Raw genomic sequence first — 17,452 nt, forward strand, 5'->3', positions numbered from 1 at the left:
CCTAGTCCGGGAAGATCCCACATGCCACAGAGCAACTAAGCCCGTGTGCCACAACTACTGAGCCTGCGCGCCTAGAGCCCATGCTCCACAGCAAGAGAAGCCACCGCAATGAGAAGCCCACGTGCCGCAACTAGAGAAAACCCGCGTACAGCAATGAAAATCCAGTGCAGCCAAAAATAAATAAATATAAATAAATAAAATTTTTTAAAAAGAAAAAACCCAAAAACATTAACTGTGGTCCAAAAACATTAAATAGAAATTTCCAGAAATATACAATTCATACGCTTTAAATTGCATGCTGAGCTGAGTAGCATGACAAAATCTCGCGCCATCCTGCTCCCTCCTGCCCAGGACATGAATCATCCCTCTGTCCAGCAGATCCACACTGTGTGTGCTACCCGCCCATTAGTGTAGGGGAAATACCTTTATATAGGGTTCAGTACTCTCCTCGGTTTCAGGCATCCACTGGGGGTCTTGGCACGAATCCCCCGTGGGGAAGGGGGGACTACTGTATTCTTGCTCTTCTTCCCGCTTGTACATTACTCAGAGCAAAGTACAGGCCTTCACGTGATTCAGGGAGCTTCCTTACAGAGGATTGCACTGGGAGGCAGGGAAACTACTGGGCTGTCCTGGCTGGGAATGCCATTCCAGAAGACCCATAGATAGGGGCCATGCCTACAACCCTGTTGTCAGAGTCACTTCAAGTGCCCTTGGTGGCTTCTATAGCAAAAGTTTCACAGTTTTACCCTCAGAATTGAGTCAGTCATCCTGGTGATCAGGGAAGCAGGAGCAAGAAGGGTATAGGCTGAAGTAAGGACAACAGTCATCTTTCCCAAACCAAGAAACTACCATCTTTTTTTTTTTTTTTCCGGTTTAGTCAGGTCTTAGTTGCAGCACATGGGATCTGTCGTTGCTGCCCGTGGGCTTCTCTCTAGTTGTGGCGCATGGGCTCAGTAGTTGCGGCTTGCAGGCTTTAGTTGCCCCGCAGCATGTGGGATCTTAGTTCCCCGACCAGGGATCAAACCTGCGTCCCCTGCATTGGAAGGCAGATTCTTAACCACTGGACCACCAGGGAAGTCCCTACCATCTTTTATAAAGACATACATATGTACATCTGGGCTTGCTCATACAGACAGACAAATTCCCTCTTTAGCTGGGTCCTAGAAATAAACTTGTTTGTTATATTGACAGGAAAATTAAAAATACAAAACAGGAAAGGCTACTTATAGGATAGTCAGAACAGATAATAAATTGATGAAGGGTGAGAAGTTTCCCTAATAATTTAAAAATGAACCATTTTTAGTGTTTGAACTCTTTTCCTTTTAATGCCAGGGCCCCCATATTTGCCATCTCTGTGTTCACAAATTTATTTTGCCTTTGAGTCTATACTTGTAACAAATGTGAGTCTTGTACAATGAAATATTTTAAAAGTCTACTTTGAAATTGCCTTATATGAATCCTCCTTCTCTGAGAGTGTTGCTCTGTTATAGATACCAGTGTTTCAACGAGGTGGAAGTGTGGTACCAATAAAGACAACTATAGGAAGATCCACGGGCTGCATGACTGATTCCCCATATGGACTCTGGGTGGCCCTAAGCACTAAGGTATTTGAAAAGTGTTACTTTTACACATCTTGTTTGTTACTACTCTATCTCTTTATAGTTGTAGCCTTTGAGTATGTGACACTATGTAAAAGTGGTGAACCCCATCTACAGGATAGGTGCTTCTGAAGTTTATCTAGAAATCAAAGTTTTGAATCATTTCTTGTCTGACTTTCCTGGAATTATCCTTAAGGGTACTCTTAGAACTAGAAATAATAGAAATTTCCTCTAGGGCACTGTGACCCTTGGTGCTCTGCACCTTGACATTGATTACCACTGGACTGAAAGCTCATTGAGCCATAGGCAGCCTGCCATATGGATTAGCCCTGAATCTCAGTCTCCTGTAAAAGGGTCCTGTGTCTATGCAACATTCCAGGGACACAGTCTCATGCAATGACTTCTATGCTCATCAGATGGCTCAAACAATTACAATCTCCTTGGGTAAAACCTGGAAAGATCCAGAGTCGATCTGTCCTTTTGAGGAGATCTTTTGAGCCAAAGGAGGCCTATAACAGATTCCTCTCCTAGCCATCTGCCAAAATACAGTGCCAAACACAAATCCTTACTCTTAAGCAAAAAAAAAAAAAAAAAAAATATATATATATATATATATATTTTTTTTTTTTTTTTCTGTACGCGGGCCTCTCACTGTGGTGGCCTCTCCCGTTGCGGAGCACAGGCTCCGGACGCGCAGGCTCAGCGGCCATGGCTCACGGGCCCAGCCGCTCCGCGGCATGTGGGATCCTCCCGGACTGGGGCACGAACTCGTGTCCCCTGCATCGGCAGGCGGACTCTCAACCACTGTGCCACCAGGGAAGCCCCTTAAGCAAATATTATAAAATAATTAAGCTTTCTTTTTCTTACATCTTTCTTTTCAATCCGTTTCATTTAAGCATGTTTTCTTGGGTCAAACTATGGACCTTGGGCTCATGTGAGGCCATGGAATAATTACAAGAAACTCAAGGTCCATTGCACATGAAACATTGTCAATAACAGTGAACTGCCATATGGAGTGCTGTGACATTATCTGACATGCAAAAGTGGTCCTCCTACTAAAAGACAGTAGGAACTAGATACCGTTCTCTAAATGGAGGGTCTTCTAAAGATAGCTGATCTCATATGTTGTAATTTTTTCTTTTAATTTCATTTCCATTCTGTGAACTTTTCTTGACCTGTTGTCACCTTCTAGGATAGTATTTTGGGGGAAGCCACCTATGCCGCTGACCATACTTCATAGTTTAAATCTCTTTCAACAAGGCCTAACTCTTTGTCCTCCTCTTGTGTGACTTGTTTATTCATATTATTTCACAAATGTGTAGTAAGTGTATATATTGTATGACTGCTTTGTACAGCTTGAATATTAAGCAGTTGTTCAACATAATTTTTCATAGATTTTAAAATCTATTATTTCCTTTAGGGAGGCGACAGTCTTTTCCTAGAAAGCTATTACATAAGCACATTCTCTATCCGTGATTCACTCTCCAGGGTTCTGCTGTGGGTGAATTCTATCTCGATGATGGTCATTCATTCCAATACCTCCACCAGAAGCAATTCTTGCACAGGAAGTTTTCATTCGCCTCAGGTGTTTTGATCAACAGGTAATGGCAGCTAAAAGAGCTGTGTGCTTTCTTAAATTATGCTATCCTTTTGCTATCCTCAAATGCAGAGCTGCTATTTTAAGAAATTAATGATGAAGGCCACTTGTGGAGTATTCTTCATTTTTCCCCCCCAGATTCATTAAGGTACAATTTTTTTAACTTTTTATTTTATATTGGAGAATAGCTGATTAACAATGCTGTGATAGTTTCAGGTGCACAGCAAAGCAACTCAGCCATACATACACATGTATCCATTCTCCCCCAAACTCCCGTCCCATCTAGGCTGCCACATAACATTGAGCAGAGTTCCCTGTGCTATACAGTATGTCCTTGTTGCTTATCCATTTTAAATATGGCAGTGTGTACATGTCGATCTCAAACTGCCTAACTATCCCTTCCCCCCTGGTAACCGTAAGTTCATTCTCTAAGTCTGTGAGTCTTATTCTGTTTTGTAAATAAGTTCATTTGTATCATTTCTTTTTAGATTCTGCATATAAGGGATATCATATGATATTTCTCTTTCTGTGACTCACTGCACTCAGTATGATAATCTCTAGGTCATTAAGGTATAATTTAGAAATAAAATTTTAATAAAATATACTAGTATAAAAATACAATTGTTTGATACAGCCACTGTGGAGAACAGTATGGAGGTTCCTTAAAAAACTACAAATAGAACTACCATATGACCCAGCAATCCCACTACTGGGCATATACCCTGAAAAAACCATAATTCAAAAAGAGTCATGTACCAAAATGTTCATTGCAGCTCTATTTACAATAGCCCGGAGATGGAAACAACCTAAGTGTCCATCATCGGATGAATGGATAAAGAAGATGTGGCACATATATACAATGGAATATTACTCAGCCATAAAAAGAAACGAAATTGAGCTATTTGTAATGAGGTGGATAGACCTAGAGTCTGTCATACAGAGTGAAGTAAGTCAGAAAGAGAGAGACAAATACCATATGCTAACACATATATATGGAATTTAAGAAAAAAAAAGTCATGAAAAACCTAGGGGTGAAACAGGAATAAAGACACAGACTTACTAGAGAATGGACTTGAGGCTATGGGGAGGGGGAAGGGTAAACGGTGACAAAGGAGAGAGAGGCATGGACATATATACACTACCAAACGTAAGGTAGATAGCTAGTGGGAAGCAGCCGCATAGCACAGGGAGATCAGCTTGGTGCTTTTTGACCGCCTGGAGGGGTGGGATAGGGAGGGTGGGAGGGAGGGAGATGCAAGCGGGAAGAGATGTGGGAACATATGTATATATATAACTGACTCATTTTGTTGTGAAGCTGAAACTAACATACCATGGTAAAGCAATTATACTCCAATAAAGATGTTAAAAAGAAAAAAAATACAATTGTAATATATTTAAAGTATACAATGTGATGATTTGATATATGTACACACTGTGAAAGTATTCCCATCATCAAGTTAATTAACACATCCATCACCTCACATGTTTAACCTTTTGTTTCCCCTTTTGATGAGAACATTTAAGTTCTAATCTCTTGGCAAATTTCAGTTATGCAATACAGTATTATCAACTATATTTACTGTGTTATACATTAGATTCTCAAACCTTATTCATCTTATAGCTGAAAGTTTGTACTCTTTTACCAGCCTCTCTCTACTTCCCCCACCCCCCAGCCCCTAGCAACCCCCATTCTACTCTCTTTTTCTATGAGTTCAACTTTCCTTTTTTGAAAATTTTTTTACATTCCATATATAAGTGACACCATGCAGTATTTATTGAATTTTTCAGTTCACTTCTTGTATTCTTCAGGTCTATATTTCGTTTGGTACTTTTTAATATTTTCTGTCTTCGTTGAAATTCTCACTTTGTTCATGCATTGCTCTCTGACCTTGGTGAACATCGTTATGACCACTAGTTTGAACTTTCTTTCAGGTAAATAACTTACCTCCATTTTGTTGAGGTCAGTTTCTGTAGATTAATCATGTTCTTTTGTTTGGAATATATTCTCCTGTTTCATTTTCCTTGACTCTTTGTGTTGGTTTCTCACATTAGATAAGACAGCCACCTCTTCCAGTCTTGACAGACTGGTCTCATGTAGGAGATGAACCTTGTCGATCAGCTGGGCCTGAGCTCCTTGTTGTTTCTCAGACCTTTGTGATTATCCAAGCTGCCATCTTTGTTCTTAGTGACTCACAGTTGTTGAGGATGTGCTGAGACCCATCCGTGTCCCAAAGGGGCAGATTTTAGTCAGCACCTAGTTGCAGGCTGATTAGAACACTCAGGCAGTAGCCGGGAAAGTATGCAGTCACATCCCTTCCAGGGAGAACCTGTGAGATGGATGTTTTTGCCTGCTCCCTCTGCACTGAGCCCTGGGGGGATAGCCACACTGCCTATTAACAACTACTTCTTTATTTGCTATGATTAAGCCCGTTGGCTATCAGAGGTAGGTGATTTGAGGGCCATCCCTCAGGTGGGAGCCTTGAAAGGAGGGACACTAGAAGTGTGGTCCAAACCCTTCACTCTTCCTGGAGAAGCCAGGAGTTGGGGATTCCTTCCCACTTTTATGGGACTATGCCAGGGGTGGGGGTTATATGGAGAGTGTGTCTTAGCCTTTCCTACTTTTTTTTTTTTTTTTTTTCCATAGATGGCCTTTCTTATGTTGAGGTAGGTTCCCTCTATGCCAACTTACTGGAGAGTTTTTATTATAAATGGGTGTTGAATTTTGTCAAAAGCTTTTTCTCCATCTATTGAGATGATCACATGGTTTTTATTCTTCAGTTTGTGAATATGGTGTATCACACTGATTGATTTGCATATAGTGAAGAATCCTTGCATCCCTGGGATAAATCCCACTTGATCATGGTGTATGATCCTTTTAATGTGTTGTTGGATTCTATTTGCTAGTATTTTCTTGAGGATTTTTGCATCTATATTCATCAGTGATATTCGTCTGTAATTTTATTTTTTTGTAGTATCTCTGTCTGGTTTTGGTATCAGGGTGACGGTGGCCTCGTAGAATGAGTTTGGGAGTATTCCTTCCTCTGCAGTTTTTTGGAAGAGTTTGAGAAGGATGGGTGTTAGCTCTTCTCTAAATGTTTGGTAGAATTCACCTGTGAAGCCATCTGGTCCTGGACTTTTGTTTGTTGGAAGAGTTTTAATCACAGTTTCAATTTCATTACTTGTGATTGGTCTGTTCATATTTTCTATTTCTTCCCGGTTCAGTCTTGGTAGGTTATACCTTTCTAAGAATTTGTCCATTTCTTCCAGGTTTTCCATTTTATTGGCATAGAGTTGCTTGTAGTAGTCTTTTATGATGCTTTGTATTTCTGCAGTGCCCGTTGTAACTTCTCCTTTTTCATTTCTAATTTTATTGATTTGAGTCCTCTCCCTCTTTTTCTTGATGAGTCTGGCTAAAGGTTTATCAATTTTATCTTCTCAAAGAACCAGCTTTTAGTTTTATTGATCTTTGCTACTGTTTTCTTTGTTTCTATTTCATTTATTTCTGCTCTGATCTTTATGATTTTTTTCCTTAGACTAACTTTGGGTTTTGTTTGTTTTTCTTTCTCTAGTTCCTATAGGTGTAAGGTTATATTGTTTATTTGAGATTTTTCTTGTTTCTTGAGGTAGGATTGTATTGCTATAAACTTCCCTCTTAGAACTGCTTTTGCTCCATCCCATAGGTTTTGGATCATCGTGTTTTCATTGTCATTTGTCTCTAGGTATTTTTTGATTTCCTCTTTGATTTTTTCAGAGATCTCTTGGTTATTTAGTAACGTATTGTTTAGCCTCCATGTGTTTGTGATTTTTACATTTTTTCCCTGTAATTAACTTCTAATCTCATAGCATTGTGGTTGTCAAAGATGCCTGATATGATTTCAATTTTCTTAAATTTACCAGTGCTTGATTTGTGACCCAAGATGTGATCTATCCTGGAGGATGTTCTGTGTGCACTTGAGAAGAAAGTGTAATCTGTTTTTGGATGGAATGTCCTATAAATATCAATTAAATCTATCTGGTCTATTGTGTCATTTAAAGCTTGGGTTTCCTTATTAATTTTCCATCTGGATGGTATGTCCATTGGGTAAGTGAGGTGTTAAAGTCCCCCACTATTATTGTGTTACTGTCGATTTCCTCTTTTACAGCTATTAGCATCTGCCTTATGTATTGAGGTACTCCTGTGTTGGGTGCATATATATTTATAATTGCTATATCTTCTTCTTGGATTGATCCCTTGATTGTTATGTAGTGTCTTTCCTTGTCTCTTGTAACATTATTTTAAAGTCTATTTTATCTGATATGAGTATTGCTACTCCAGCTTTCTTTTGATTTCCATTTGCATGGAATATGTTTTTCCATCCCCTCACTTTCAGTCTATATGTATCCCTAGGTCTGAAGTTGGTCTCTTGTAGACAGCATATATATGGGTCTTGTTTTTGTATCCATTCAGCAAGCCTGTGTCTTTTGGTTGGAGCCTTTAATCCATTCACATTTAAGGTAATTACCGATATGTATGTTCCTATTACCATTTTCTTAATTGTTTTGGGTTTGTTTTTGTAGGTCCTTTTCTTCTCTTGTGTTTCCCACTTAGAGAAGAAGTTCCTTTAGCATTTGTTCCTTTCGCATTTATTGTTGTAAAGTTCCTTTAGCATTTGTGTTTCCTGCCTAGAGAAGTTCCTTTAGCATTTGTTGTAAAGCTGGTTTGGTGGTGCTGAATTCTCTTAGCTTTTGCTTTTCTGTAAATCTTTTGATTTCTCTGTCGAATCTGAATGAGATCCTTGCCGGGTAGAATAATCTTGGTTGTAGTTTATTCCCTTTCATCACTTTAAATATATCATGCCACTCCCTTCTGGCTTGTAGTTTCTGCTGAGAAATCAGTTGTTAACCTTATGGGAGTCCCCTTGTATGTTATTTGTCGTTTTTCCCTTGTTGCTTTTAATAACTTTTCTTTGTCTTTAACTTTTGTCAATTTGATTACTATGTGTCTTGGAGTGTTTCTCCTTGGGTTTATCCTGCCTGGGATTCTCTGCACTTCCTGGACTTGGGTGGCTGTTTCCTTTCCCATGTTAGGGAAGTTTTCGACTATAATCTCTTCAAATATTTTCTCAGGTCCTTTCTCTTCTCCTTCTGGGTCCACTATAATGCGAATGTTGGTGCATTTAATGTTGTCCCAGAGGTCTCTTAGGCTGTCTTCATTTCTTTTCATTCTTTTTTCTTTATTCTGTTCCATGGCAGTGAATTCCACCATTCTGTCTTCCTGGTCACTTATCTGTTCTTTGGCCTCAGTTATTCTGCTATTGATTCTTTCTAGTGTATTTTTCATTTCAGTTATTGTATTATTCATCTCTGTTTGTTTGTTCTTTAATTTTTCTAGGTGTTTGTTCTTTAATTCTTCTAGGTCTTTGTTAAACATTTCTTGCATCTTCTCAATCTTTGCCTCCATTCTTTTTCCGAGGTCCTGGATCATCTTCACTATCATTATTCTGAATTCTTTTTCTGGAAGGTTGCCTATCTCCACTTCATGTAGCTGGTTTTCTGGGGTTTTATCTTGTTCCTTCATCTGGTACATAGTTCTCTGCCTTTTCATTTTTGTCTATCTTTCTGTGAATGTGGTTTTCGTTCCACAGGCTGCAGAATTGTAGTTCTTCTTGCTTCTGCTCTCCTACTTGTTTTGTTTGTTTGCTTGTTTTGGTTTTTTTGTTTTTAACTTATTTTTATTTATTTATCACTTATTTTGGCTGTGCCAGGTCTTAGTTGTGGCATTCCGACTTCTTAGTTGCAGCGTGCATGTGGGATCTAGTTCCCTGGCCAGGGATCGATCCTGGGCCACCTGCATTGGGAGCATGGAGTCTTACCCACTGGACCACCAGGAAAGTCCCTCCTACTTGTTTTGATGTGAGTATTTTCTCAGTCACCCAATGTATAGGAGTCACTCAGCTAGTTTCCAGATTTCTCTCAAAGGGAATTGCTCCATGTGTAGCTTTATATTCAGTGCATCTGTGGAAGGAGGGAAATTCAGGAGCCTTTTATGTTGCCATCTTGGTCTGGAGCCCCCCAGGAGTATTTTTCAACCACTTCATGAACATCCCTTCCTTATTGTCTCTGTCTTCCTTTCCTTCCCTCTCTGAAAAATAAAAAAGAATTCAGTATAAATTCCCATTAATCCAATTTATTCATCTCTTCAGCCATTCATTAAGTATCTGATTTCTTACAATTTGATTATAGCGTCCAAGTAACATTTGGGACTTCAGTATCCTTAAGTGATGCCTCTCCAAATGGCTTGTTAGAGGGAGACTACTGGTTAGCTTGTCCTCGGCACATAGGGTCATCTTTTACCATCTCTTCATCCTAGTAAATGTGCCCACTATATGTTTCATGCCTCCACAGAGAAAGATGGGAGGGGAACTCACAAGGTTCGGGATGGTGACCTGGTAACCAGTCCAAACCCCTATTCCTCTCCTTCTCCTAATGCCATTTGTTGTATCTATTCCAGTTGTGCTGACAAGAGGGGTCATTATCCCAGCAAGTGTGTGGTGGAGCAGATCTTGGTCCTAGGCCTCAAGAAGCAGCCATCTTCTGTGACCAGCCACTCACCTGGTGAGGAAACAGGCCATTTGTTTCTGTAAACATAGAAGTATCTGCAGTGAAGAGATGATTAGTCTAAAACTGACAAAATGTCCTTAGCCAAGTGGACTCTGCTCTTTCTGGCAGGAGTCAAATATACTAGTATCTAGAGGGCGTGAGGCCGTTCTGCTTCTCTTCATCAACTGGTCTTTCTGCTCGTTGTAAGCAGTTAATATTTTCCTAAAGGAAATTATTTGGGACTTGAAATAATATTGTAGCTTCTCTGAATATTTTCTTTAAACTGTAGATATCTGAAGTCCTGGGGAATCCTGCTCATGGAGTTTATGGAGTTTCTTAAAGGACATGGGATAGGATATATCCTTTTATACCTACTGAATTTGTTGGACAAATCACTTTGTTCCTTAGTTTGTTTTCAATCAGTCTTGCACTCAAAACAGTGGAGTGTTTCATGTTTTAAAATTTCATGGAAGTCCATGGGTACAAGTACTATTAATTTGGATTCTCGTATATGGGGCATAAGGTTTTATAACAGAGTCAGAAACATTTTAAATTCAAAATTTCTCTCCTAGATGTTCATCAAACTTTCCCTTTTACAATTTTGATATCTAGATGGTAAAGCTCAGCCTGTGGCTTTTACATATTGTGCCAGAACATCCACCCTGAACCTGGAGAAGTTCTCACTGAACATTGGTGCTGACTGGAAGGTCCAAATCCAGTGACAGAGCAGTGCACCTGGTGACAAGTGATGGGAGCAGCTGCACCTTTCTGCCTTTCCACAGGCCTTTTTTTGCGATTTGTGCTGCATGCTATTGACTTCTCTGGCTCAAAGTCATCTTTCATAAGTCACCGGTTTACTAACGAACAATAGCTTTCAGATTTTTCAGATGTTACATTTTTAGATGTGCTAATAATACTCTTTGTGTCACACACGCCCTCTTCTCCTACATGCAAGTGGCCCAGAGACATATATAGCGTTCACAGATCTCGCATTGCTCCTTGGGCCATGACCTGTGGTATGCACTCTGGCCCAGTGGGCAGTTTCTCTTTGAGCACAGCTGGATGGGTTTGTTTTATGTGAGAAGTGGGCCAAGCCCACCCACCTTGTGGAAGCTTGTCTCAGTCCATGTGGCAGAGCCACTTGGGCTCCAGCAGCTGAGCTGCTCAAGGCCTATCTCCAAGTGGACAGCAGCTTCTGGTGCCTCCCCACCCCAGTTATCTTTTACCCACTTAAACCTGGACAAGACAAACTTTTCTGCTTGGAGTGTATTCACTGCAGCAACAGGGAGTTACTCTACCCTAGAGACTGACTCAGGAACACAAAGGACTCTTTTCCCTGTCATGTTTTTTGGGGTCCAAAGTTCCAAATTAATCTCCTTAAAATTTTAATTTCTTTATACTAATTTTTTTATTAAATACTGTCCACTAACCAAAGCTTATTTGTAATATGAGTAAGCTATAATTTAAAATAATAAAATAATTACCCATGTCCCCACCCTCAAACTTCAGAAATAGAACACAGGGCCGGGATGAGGGGGAGGCAAGTAAGGCACTTGCCTGGGGCACAAAATTTAAGGGGATGCCCCAAATCACAGTAATCAAAATAAATAATATTTTAATGCAATATTTTTAAAAATCAAAATTAACAGCAGGGCTTCCCTGGTGGCGCAGTGGTTGAGAGTCCGCCTGCCGATGCAGGGGACGTGGGTTCATGCCCCGGTCTGGGAAGATCCCACATGCTGCGGAGCAGCTGGGCCCATGAGCCATGGCTGCTGAGCCTGCGTGTCCGGAGCCTGTGCTGTGCAACAGGAGAGGCCACAACAGTGAGAGGCCCGCATACCGCAAAAAAAAAAAAAAAGACAAAATTAACAGCAAAAAAAAATCCATGATGAACAAAATATCAAAATTTTAAATAAGGACAGGATCGATAGTACTGCGTTTTACTTTTGCCTCAGACTCTAGTACAGCGTGGCGTGGGCTAGAAGACTACACTATGCCAGTTCCCCAGGATGCTCCCCAGGGACACCCTGCGGCCGCAGCATCTGCTGGGGCAGTCACATGTCCTCAGCACTGCTCAACATGCACATTTGCTTATCAGGCTTCTTCCACTCAGCAGCTTGCCAACTGTCACCTCTATGCCTCTGTTCCCTGGGTCCCAATATCCATGGTCTGCCCTCCACCTATGCAAATCCTACCATCCATCCAGGCCCAACTCAAATCCCACTTCCCCACAGAGCCTTTCTGACTATCCTAACACCCTCAACTCCCCTTTACTATGAGCAGTGATTTTGCCCTTCTCTGAAATGCTGCCCCACTTATGATATGCGTTCTGCTTAGCATTCTCAGGGATGGTGCCTCAGTGTTTCAGGTTTGTCTGTCTTGTTCCCTTACTAGATTGTATGTTCTTCAAGATCATGTTATATTTGTCTTATATCTGCCAGAGCACGATTATACTTGGCTTTTAGTAATGGTTGGCTGTAATTGGTTGACTGATGGATTTATTTAAAATTGAGAATTGAATGTATTTGTTTCTAATTTACTCTTCTGACCTAGAACTCTTCCCTCCAGATATAGTAAACATTACACATTTCCTCATGGACACATTTGATTGTATCAGTTGAGATTTGAGCTTTGCACCATATATAAGCGCACATAGACATATACAGATTCTTTGCTCCTATTTCTGTAAGTTTTGCAATTAAGGAGAAAGGAAGAAGCCTCCATTAGCTGAAGTCCGACTTCCCAGCTTCAAGTTTCCCTTGCCAAGCTGCAGTAAGACTTAAACTGAAAACTGAATGCTCTTACCTAATATAAATGATGGTTTTTAACAGCACTTAAGGCTGAATAATTAAGACGTATCTTCAGTTCAACATTTATTATGTGTCTATTATTCATCCATTTAAAATATTTTGGGAGGAAGGAATGAAATAAGAACTTTAGAGTAGGTTAGTGAGGAACTGCTCTGTCTTGACCCAGAGCTATCCTGAAAGGTTTAACTAGATACATTGAATGGAGAGAAATACATCCTGGGTGTTCTTAAATGTTATCTGCTCTTATTGCTTCTCACACTTTACCCCCCTCCTATATCTGAAGCTCAGGACCAGAGAGCTAAGCGGGGCCGAGTTGGCCTACAGTGTTGAGTTACCTTGTTGTGGCTAATTCTCGATAGGTTTTCTCAGGAAACTGGATTTTATGTAAGAACTTAGAATCATTTTAACAAAGATTCAAACAAAGCTCTAAAATGAATATATAATGTGTCTTTCCTTTAAGACTTAAATGCCAAGGAATGAGTTGACAAATCAGTTTAAACGTTAGAAACTGCTTAAAAGAAATATGGGCAAAGGTAATTCATAAAAGAAATTGAAATAGGCAAAATAAGCATGAAATACGCTCAGCATTGTTAATATTCAGAGAAATGGGGGTGTCCATGATTGGCCACGATTAAAATGAAAATGCTAATGCTGGTGTGGAGAATAGGCATTTTCGTACACCATTGGTGGAATTATGCTAAGTATAATCTTTCTGGATGGCAATCTGACAATAGCATCAAAATTTTAAATTTGCTTTAACCCAGAAATTCCACTTCAGATAAATCAGATAAATTGCTCAGAGCTACTAATTGTAATGTGGTTTATACTATGGAAAACTAGAAATAAACTAAATGTCCTTTATCAGGCGATTGGTTAAATATAGCCCTTTCATACAGTAGAATATTATGCAACCATTAAAATAACAATGTATATATATCAACATAGAAGTATGTGTTTGATAAAATGTTTACTGAGTGATTTCATTTATGTAAGTTTATAATAAACAGACCAAAGCTGGGGACTTCCCTGATGGTCCAGTGACTGAGACTCCACGCTCCCAATGCAGGGGGCCTGGGTTTGATCCCTGGTCGGGGAAACTAGATCCCACATGCTGCAACTAAGAGTTCACATGCTGCAGCTAAGAGTTCACACACCGCAACGAAGATCCCGCACGCAGCAACGAAGATCCCGCATGCCGCAACTAAGACTTGGCGCAGCCAAATTAATTAATTAATTAATTAATATTTTTTAAAAAAAACAGAATTGAGGCACATCCTATACTGCTCAAAATGTGAAGGCCATGAAAAACAGGTCTGAGGAACTGTTCCAGATTAAAGGGGGACTAAAGAGACATGACAACAAATGTATGATCCTGGGTTCCATCCTGGAACTATAAGGGACATTACTGGGACAGTTGGCAGAACTTGAATAGGATCTTTTGATTACATGGTAATTTTCCTAATTTTGAGAATTGTACTGTGATTACATAGAAGAATTTCCTTATTTTTAGGAAATACATACGGAAGTATTAAAGTAGCATAGCTCTGACTTACTCTCAAATGGCTCAGAAAATAATTTATGTATGTATGAGAAAAAGAGACAGAGACAGAGAGAGAAAATTGGCAAAATGTATTAAAATGTTATAACTGAAGAATCTGCATGAAGGGTATACAGGAATTCCTTACACTATATTTTCAACTTTCCTGTTAAGTTTTAAACTATTTCAAAACAAAAAGTTTTAAAAACAAAGATGCTGGGCCATATCTTCCTAGTATCTAATAGCTTTAAAATGTTTGCTTTCTATTGTTGTAAAGGCTTATAAGCTGTAGCATGTAAAATAGGATGAAACAAATGGAGTTAAGAATGAACTCCAAGCCACTATGTAGAACAGTATGGAGGTTTCTTAAAAAAACTAAAAATGGAATTACCATATGATCTTGCAATCCCACTCCTGGGCATATATCCAGAGAAGACTGTAATTCAAAAAGATACATGCACCCCTATGTTCATAGCAGCACTATTCACAATAGCCAAGACATGGAAGTAACCTAAGTGTCAATCAACAGATGAATGGGTAAAAGATGTGGTATACACATACAATGGAATATTACTCAGCCATAAAAAGAATGAAATAATGGGACTTCCCTGGTGGTCCAGTGGGTAAGACTCACTTGCTCCCAACGCAAGGGGCCTGGGTTCAATCCCTGGTCGGTGAACTAGATCCCACATTCATGCTGCAACTAAAGAGTGCACATGCTGTAACAAAGATCCTGCATGCCGCAAGTAAGACCCGACACAGCCAAAATAAATATTTAAATATATATAAATAAAAAAATTGTTTAAAGAATGAAATAATGCCACTTGCAACAAATGGATGGACCTAGAGATTATCTTACTAAGTGAAGTAAGTCATACCGAGAAAGACAAATATACGACATCACTTATATGTGGAATCTAAAAAAAATGATACAAATGAATTTACAAAACAGAAACAGACTTACAGACATGGAAAACAAACTTATGGTTACCAAAGGGGAAAGTGGGGGAGAGGTAAATTAGGAGTCTGGGATTAACAGATACACATTACTATATATAAAACAGATAAACAACAAGCACCTACTGTATAGCACAGGAAACTATATTCAGTATCTTGTAAAAACCTATAATGGGAAAGAATCTGGAAAAGTATATGTATATCTGAATCACTTTGCTGTACACCTGAAACTAACACAACATTGTAAATCAACTATACTTCAATTAAAATTTTTTCTAATAAAAATAAAAGTAATGAACTCCAGTACAAGAAAACATCTTTATTTCTGATGCAGCAGACCTCTTCAGAATCATCAGATCAGCTGTTCTTCACCAGAGAAATGCCGGGCCAAACCAAGCCCCCTACTTCAGGGAACACAAATACCACCCTCGGAGCACTAGGCCAGCAGCCCCTGACCTCACACCACCCACACTATGGCAGCGCTGTACGTGCTTCTATACTGTACTGTACTGTGCTTCCCCACAGAGGTCCTGTCTGACTGCAGGAGCTGACCATGGAGGTTTCAGGAGGGTATTCACACTAAGAAATAGAATGGAATACATGTTTATGGCAGGCATTTATTTAGGGCAGATGCCCTGTATAGTGGTCAGGGAAAGTCCTTCATGCATTTGGAAGGCCAGTTTTGTCACCTTCCTTCTTTTCCCAGGTCTAAATCATCCTGCGGATCCTGGCTATAGTGGACCTGGGGTGGTCAGTTCCTGACAGAAGTGATCCCAGGATGTAGATTCCAGTTTGACCAGGTACCAAAACATTCCCTGCCCTAGAGGCCTAGTTTCTTTCTTTCTTTTTTTTTTTTAATATTTATTTATTTACTTGGCTGCACCAGGTCTTAGTTGCAGCATGCGGGATATAGTTCCCTGACCAGGGATCAAACCCGGGTCCCCTGCATTGGGAGCACGGACTCTTAGCCACTGGACCACCAGGGAAGTCCTGACTGTTTTCATTTAAATGTACCTATAGGACTATTTATGTTCTGGGGTACAACTCACTTTCAGAACTAAGTGAATTCTAGGGTCCTGGTCCCACACATCAACATGACCAGGGCCAGTCCCAGATTGGGCCATTCTCCTAAAGGCTCCCTAGAGTGGAAAGCACAGCTCGTCACCGTGAGTTTGCCTTAAAGTTGTGCTGAGCCTTACATCCTGGTTAACTAATACCAGCCTATCAGATTGTTGTAGCCCTAGGGAAGACCGCAGTTCTACTAGAGTTTGGTCTGCGTGCAGAATTCCTTCACTTTTTCACATCCTTTTCAGTATCAGTGTATCATAGTGATAGGCAGCAGAAACACAGTCAAAACACATAAATATTTGGAGTTTAATGGGTTTTAGCTCATAACTGACCATCTTACCTAAAAGCCTTCTTAGTCATGGAACTCCTATGACAATATCAAGCATTCCACTCTGCTTTTAAGATTTCCATCTACCAAACTCTCTGAATGCCCAGCATAATTCCGGGGGTGGGGGTGGGGGGGAGTGGCACTCTAGACTAAAATAACTTCTCAGTCCAGGGGATAGAAAGCCATCAGCAACTCCACTGGAAACAGATTACCATATTAACCGCAGACAATGGGGGCCATATAGCTCACATTCTAGCAGAAAGAAAGGAGACATTGGCATCTGATATCAGATCTGCCTGTCTTATGACCAGCTAAAGACTGCAGTGCCACAGCAAGGCCAACCAGAATCAGACAGCTGCTTCTTGACTGTTGTTTTCAGCACGGCTGATGGTGTTAGATTCCACTCCCTTCAGAGCTAGGGGAAGGGAAGCCCTGACTATTTATATGCAAGGATCCAGAGATCTTATGCCTAATGCACATTACTGGAGTCTTAGTCATGCATTTATTCCTTCACTGGATATCAGGAGACCTGGGGTCTTGTTTGGTTCTGTAGTTAACTGGCAGAATGACCTTGACCATGTCATTTAATCTCTCTAGGCTTTGGTTTCCTCTTTTGTTCAAGAAAAGAGATAAGCTCTAAAATTCTGTGTGTTTCCCATGACTTAACTGTAAAAATAGAGCAGATATCTCAAGTTTTCTCAGCTGTAAAATGGGATTAATCAAACGTGCAGGGTTGTGTACAGATTAAAAGTATTCCATGTGTATGGAAAGGAAAAAAATAGTAACTTTACTTTGGAGAAACCTGGTAGATGCCACCTTAGCCAAGTACTCAAGGTTGATATCACCAGTAATAAAATACATCAATGTCATGTACCCCCAGATCTGATTTGATGAGAAGGGTGCATAACCTCTGTGATATTCATCCCCCAAACCATAATCTCAGTCTAATCATGTGAAAAACATCAGACAAACTCAAGT

The 17,452-nt window shown here is 40.0% G+C and overlaps 1 protein-coding gene across 3 annotated transcripts in view; it reads left to right on the forward strand.

Moving 5' to 3' along the window:
- The window catches only part of GANC (glucosidase alpha, neutral C), a 75,083-nt gene extending 61,730 nt beyond the window's left edge, over positions 1-13,353 (forward strand). For all 3 annotated transcript variants that reach the window (XM_067744300.1, XM_067744308.1, XM_067744318.1), the window contains 4 exons: positions 1,491-1,604; positions 3,087-3,199; positions 9,686-9,789; positions 10,387-13,353. In XM_067744300.1, the coding sequence (XP_067600401.1) occupies positions 1,491-1,604; positions 3,087-3,199; positions 9,686-9,789; positions 10,387-10,496 (441 nt within the window). In that variant the 3' untranslated portion in view covers positions 10,497-13,353. The remainder of the gene's footprint in view (positions 1-1,490; positions 1,605-3,086; positions 3,200-9,685; positions 9,790-10,386) is intronic.
- The last annotated feature ends 4,099 nt before the right edge of the window (positions 13,354-17,452 follow it).

This window comes from Pseudorca crassidens, chromosome 1 (assembly GCF_039906515.1).
Source record: "Pseudorca crassidens isolate mPseCra1 chromosome 1, mPseCra1.hap1, whole genome shotgun sequence".
NCBI classification, from domain to species: domain Eukaryota; kingdom Metazoa; phylum Chordata; class Mammalia; order Artiodactyla; family Delphinidae; genus Pseudorca; species Pseudorca crassidens.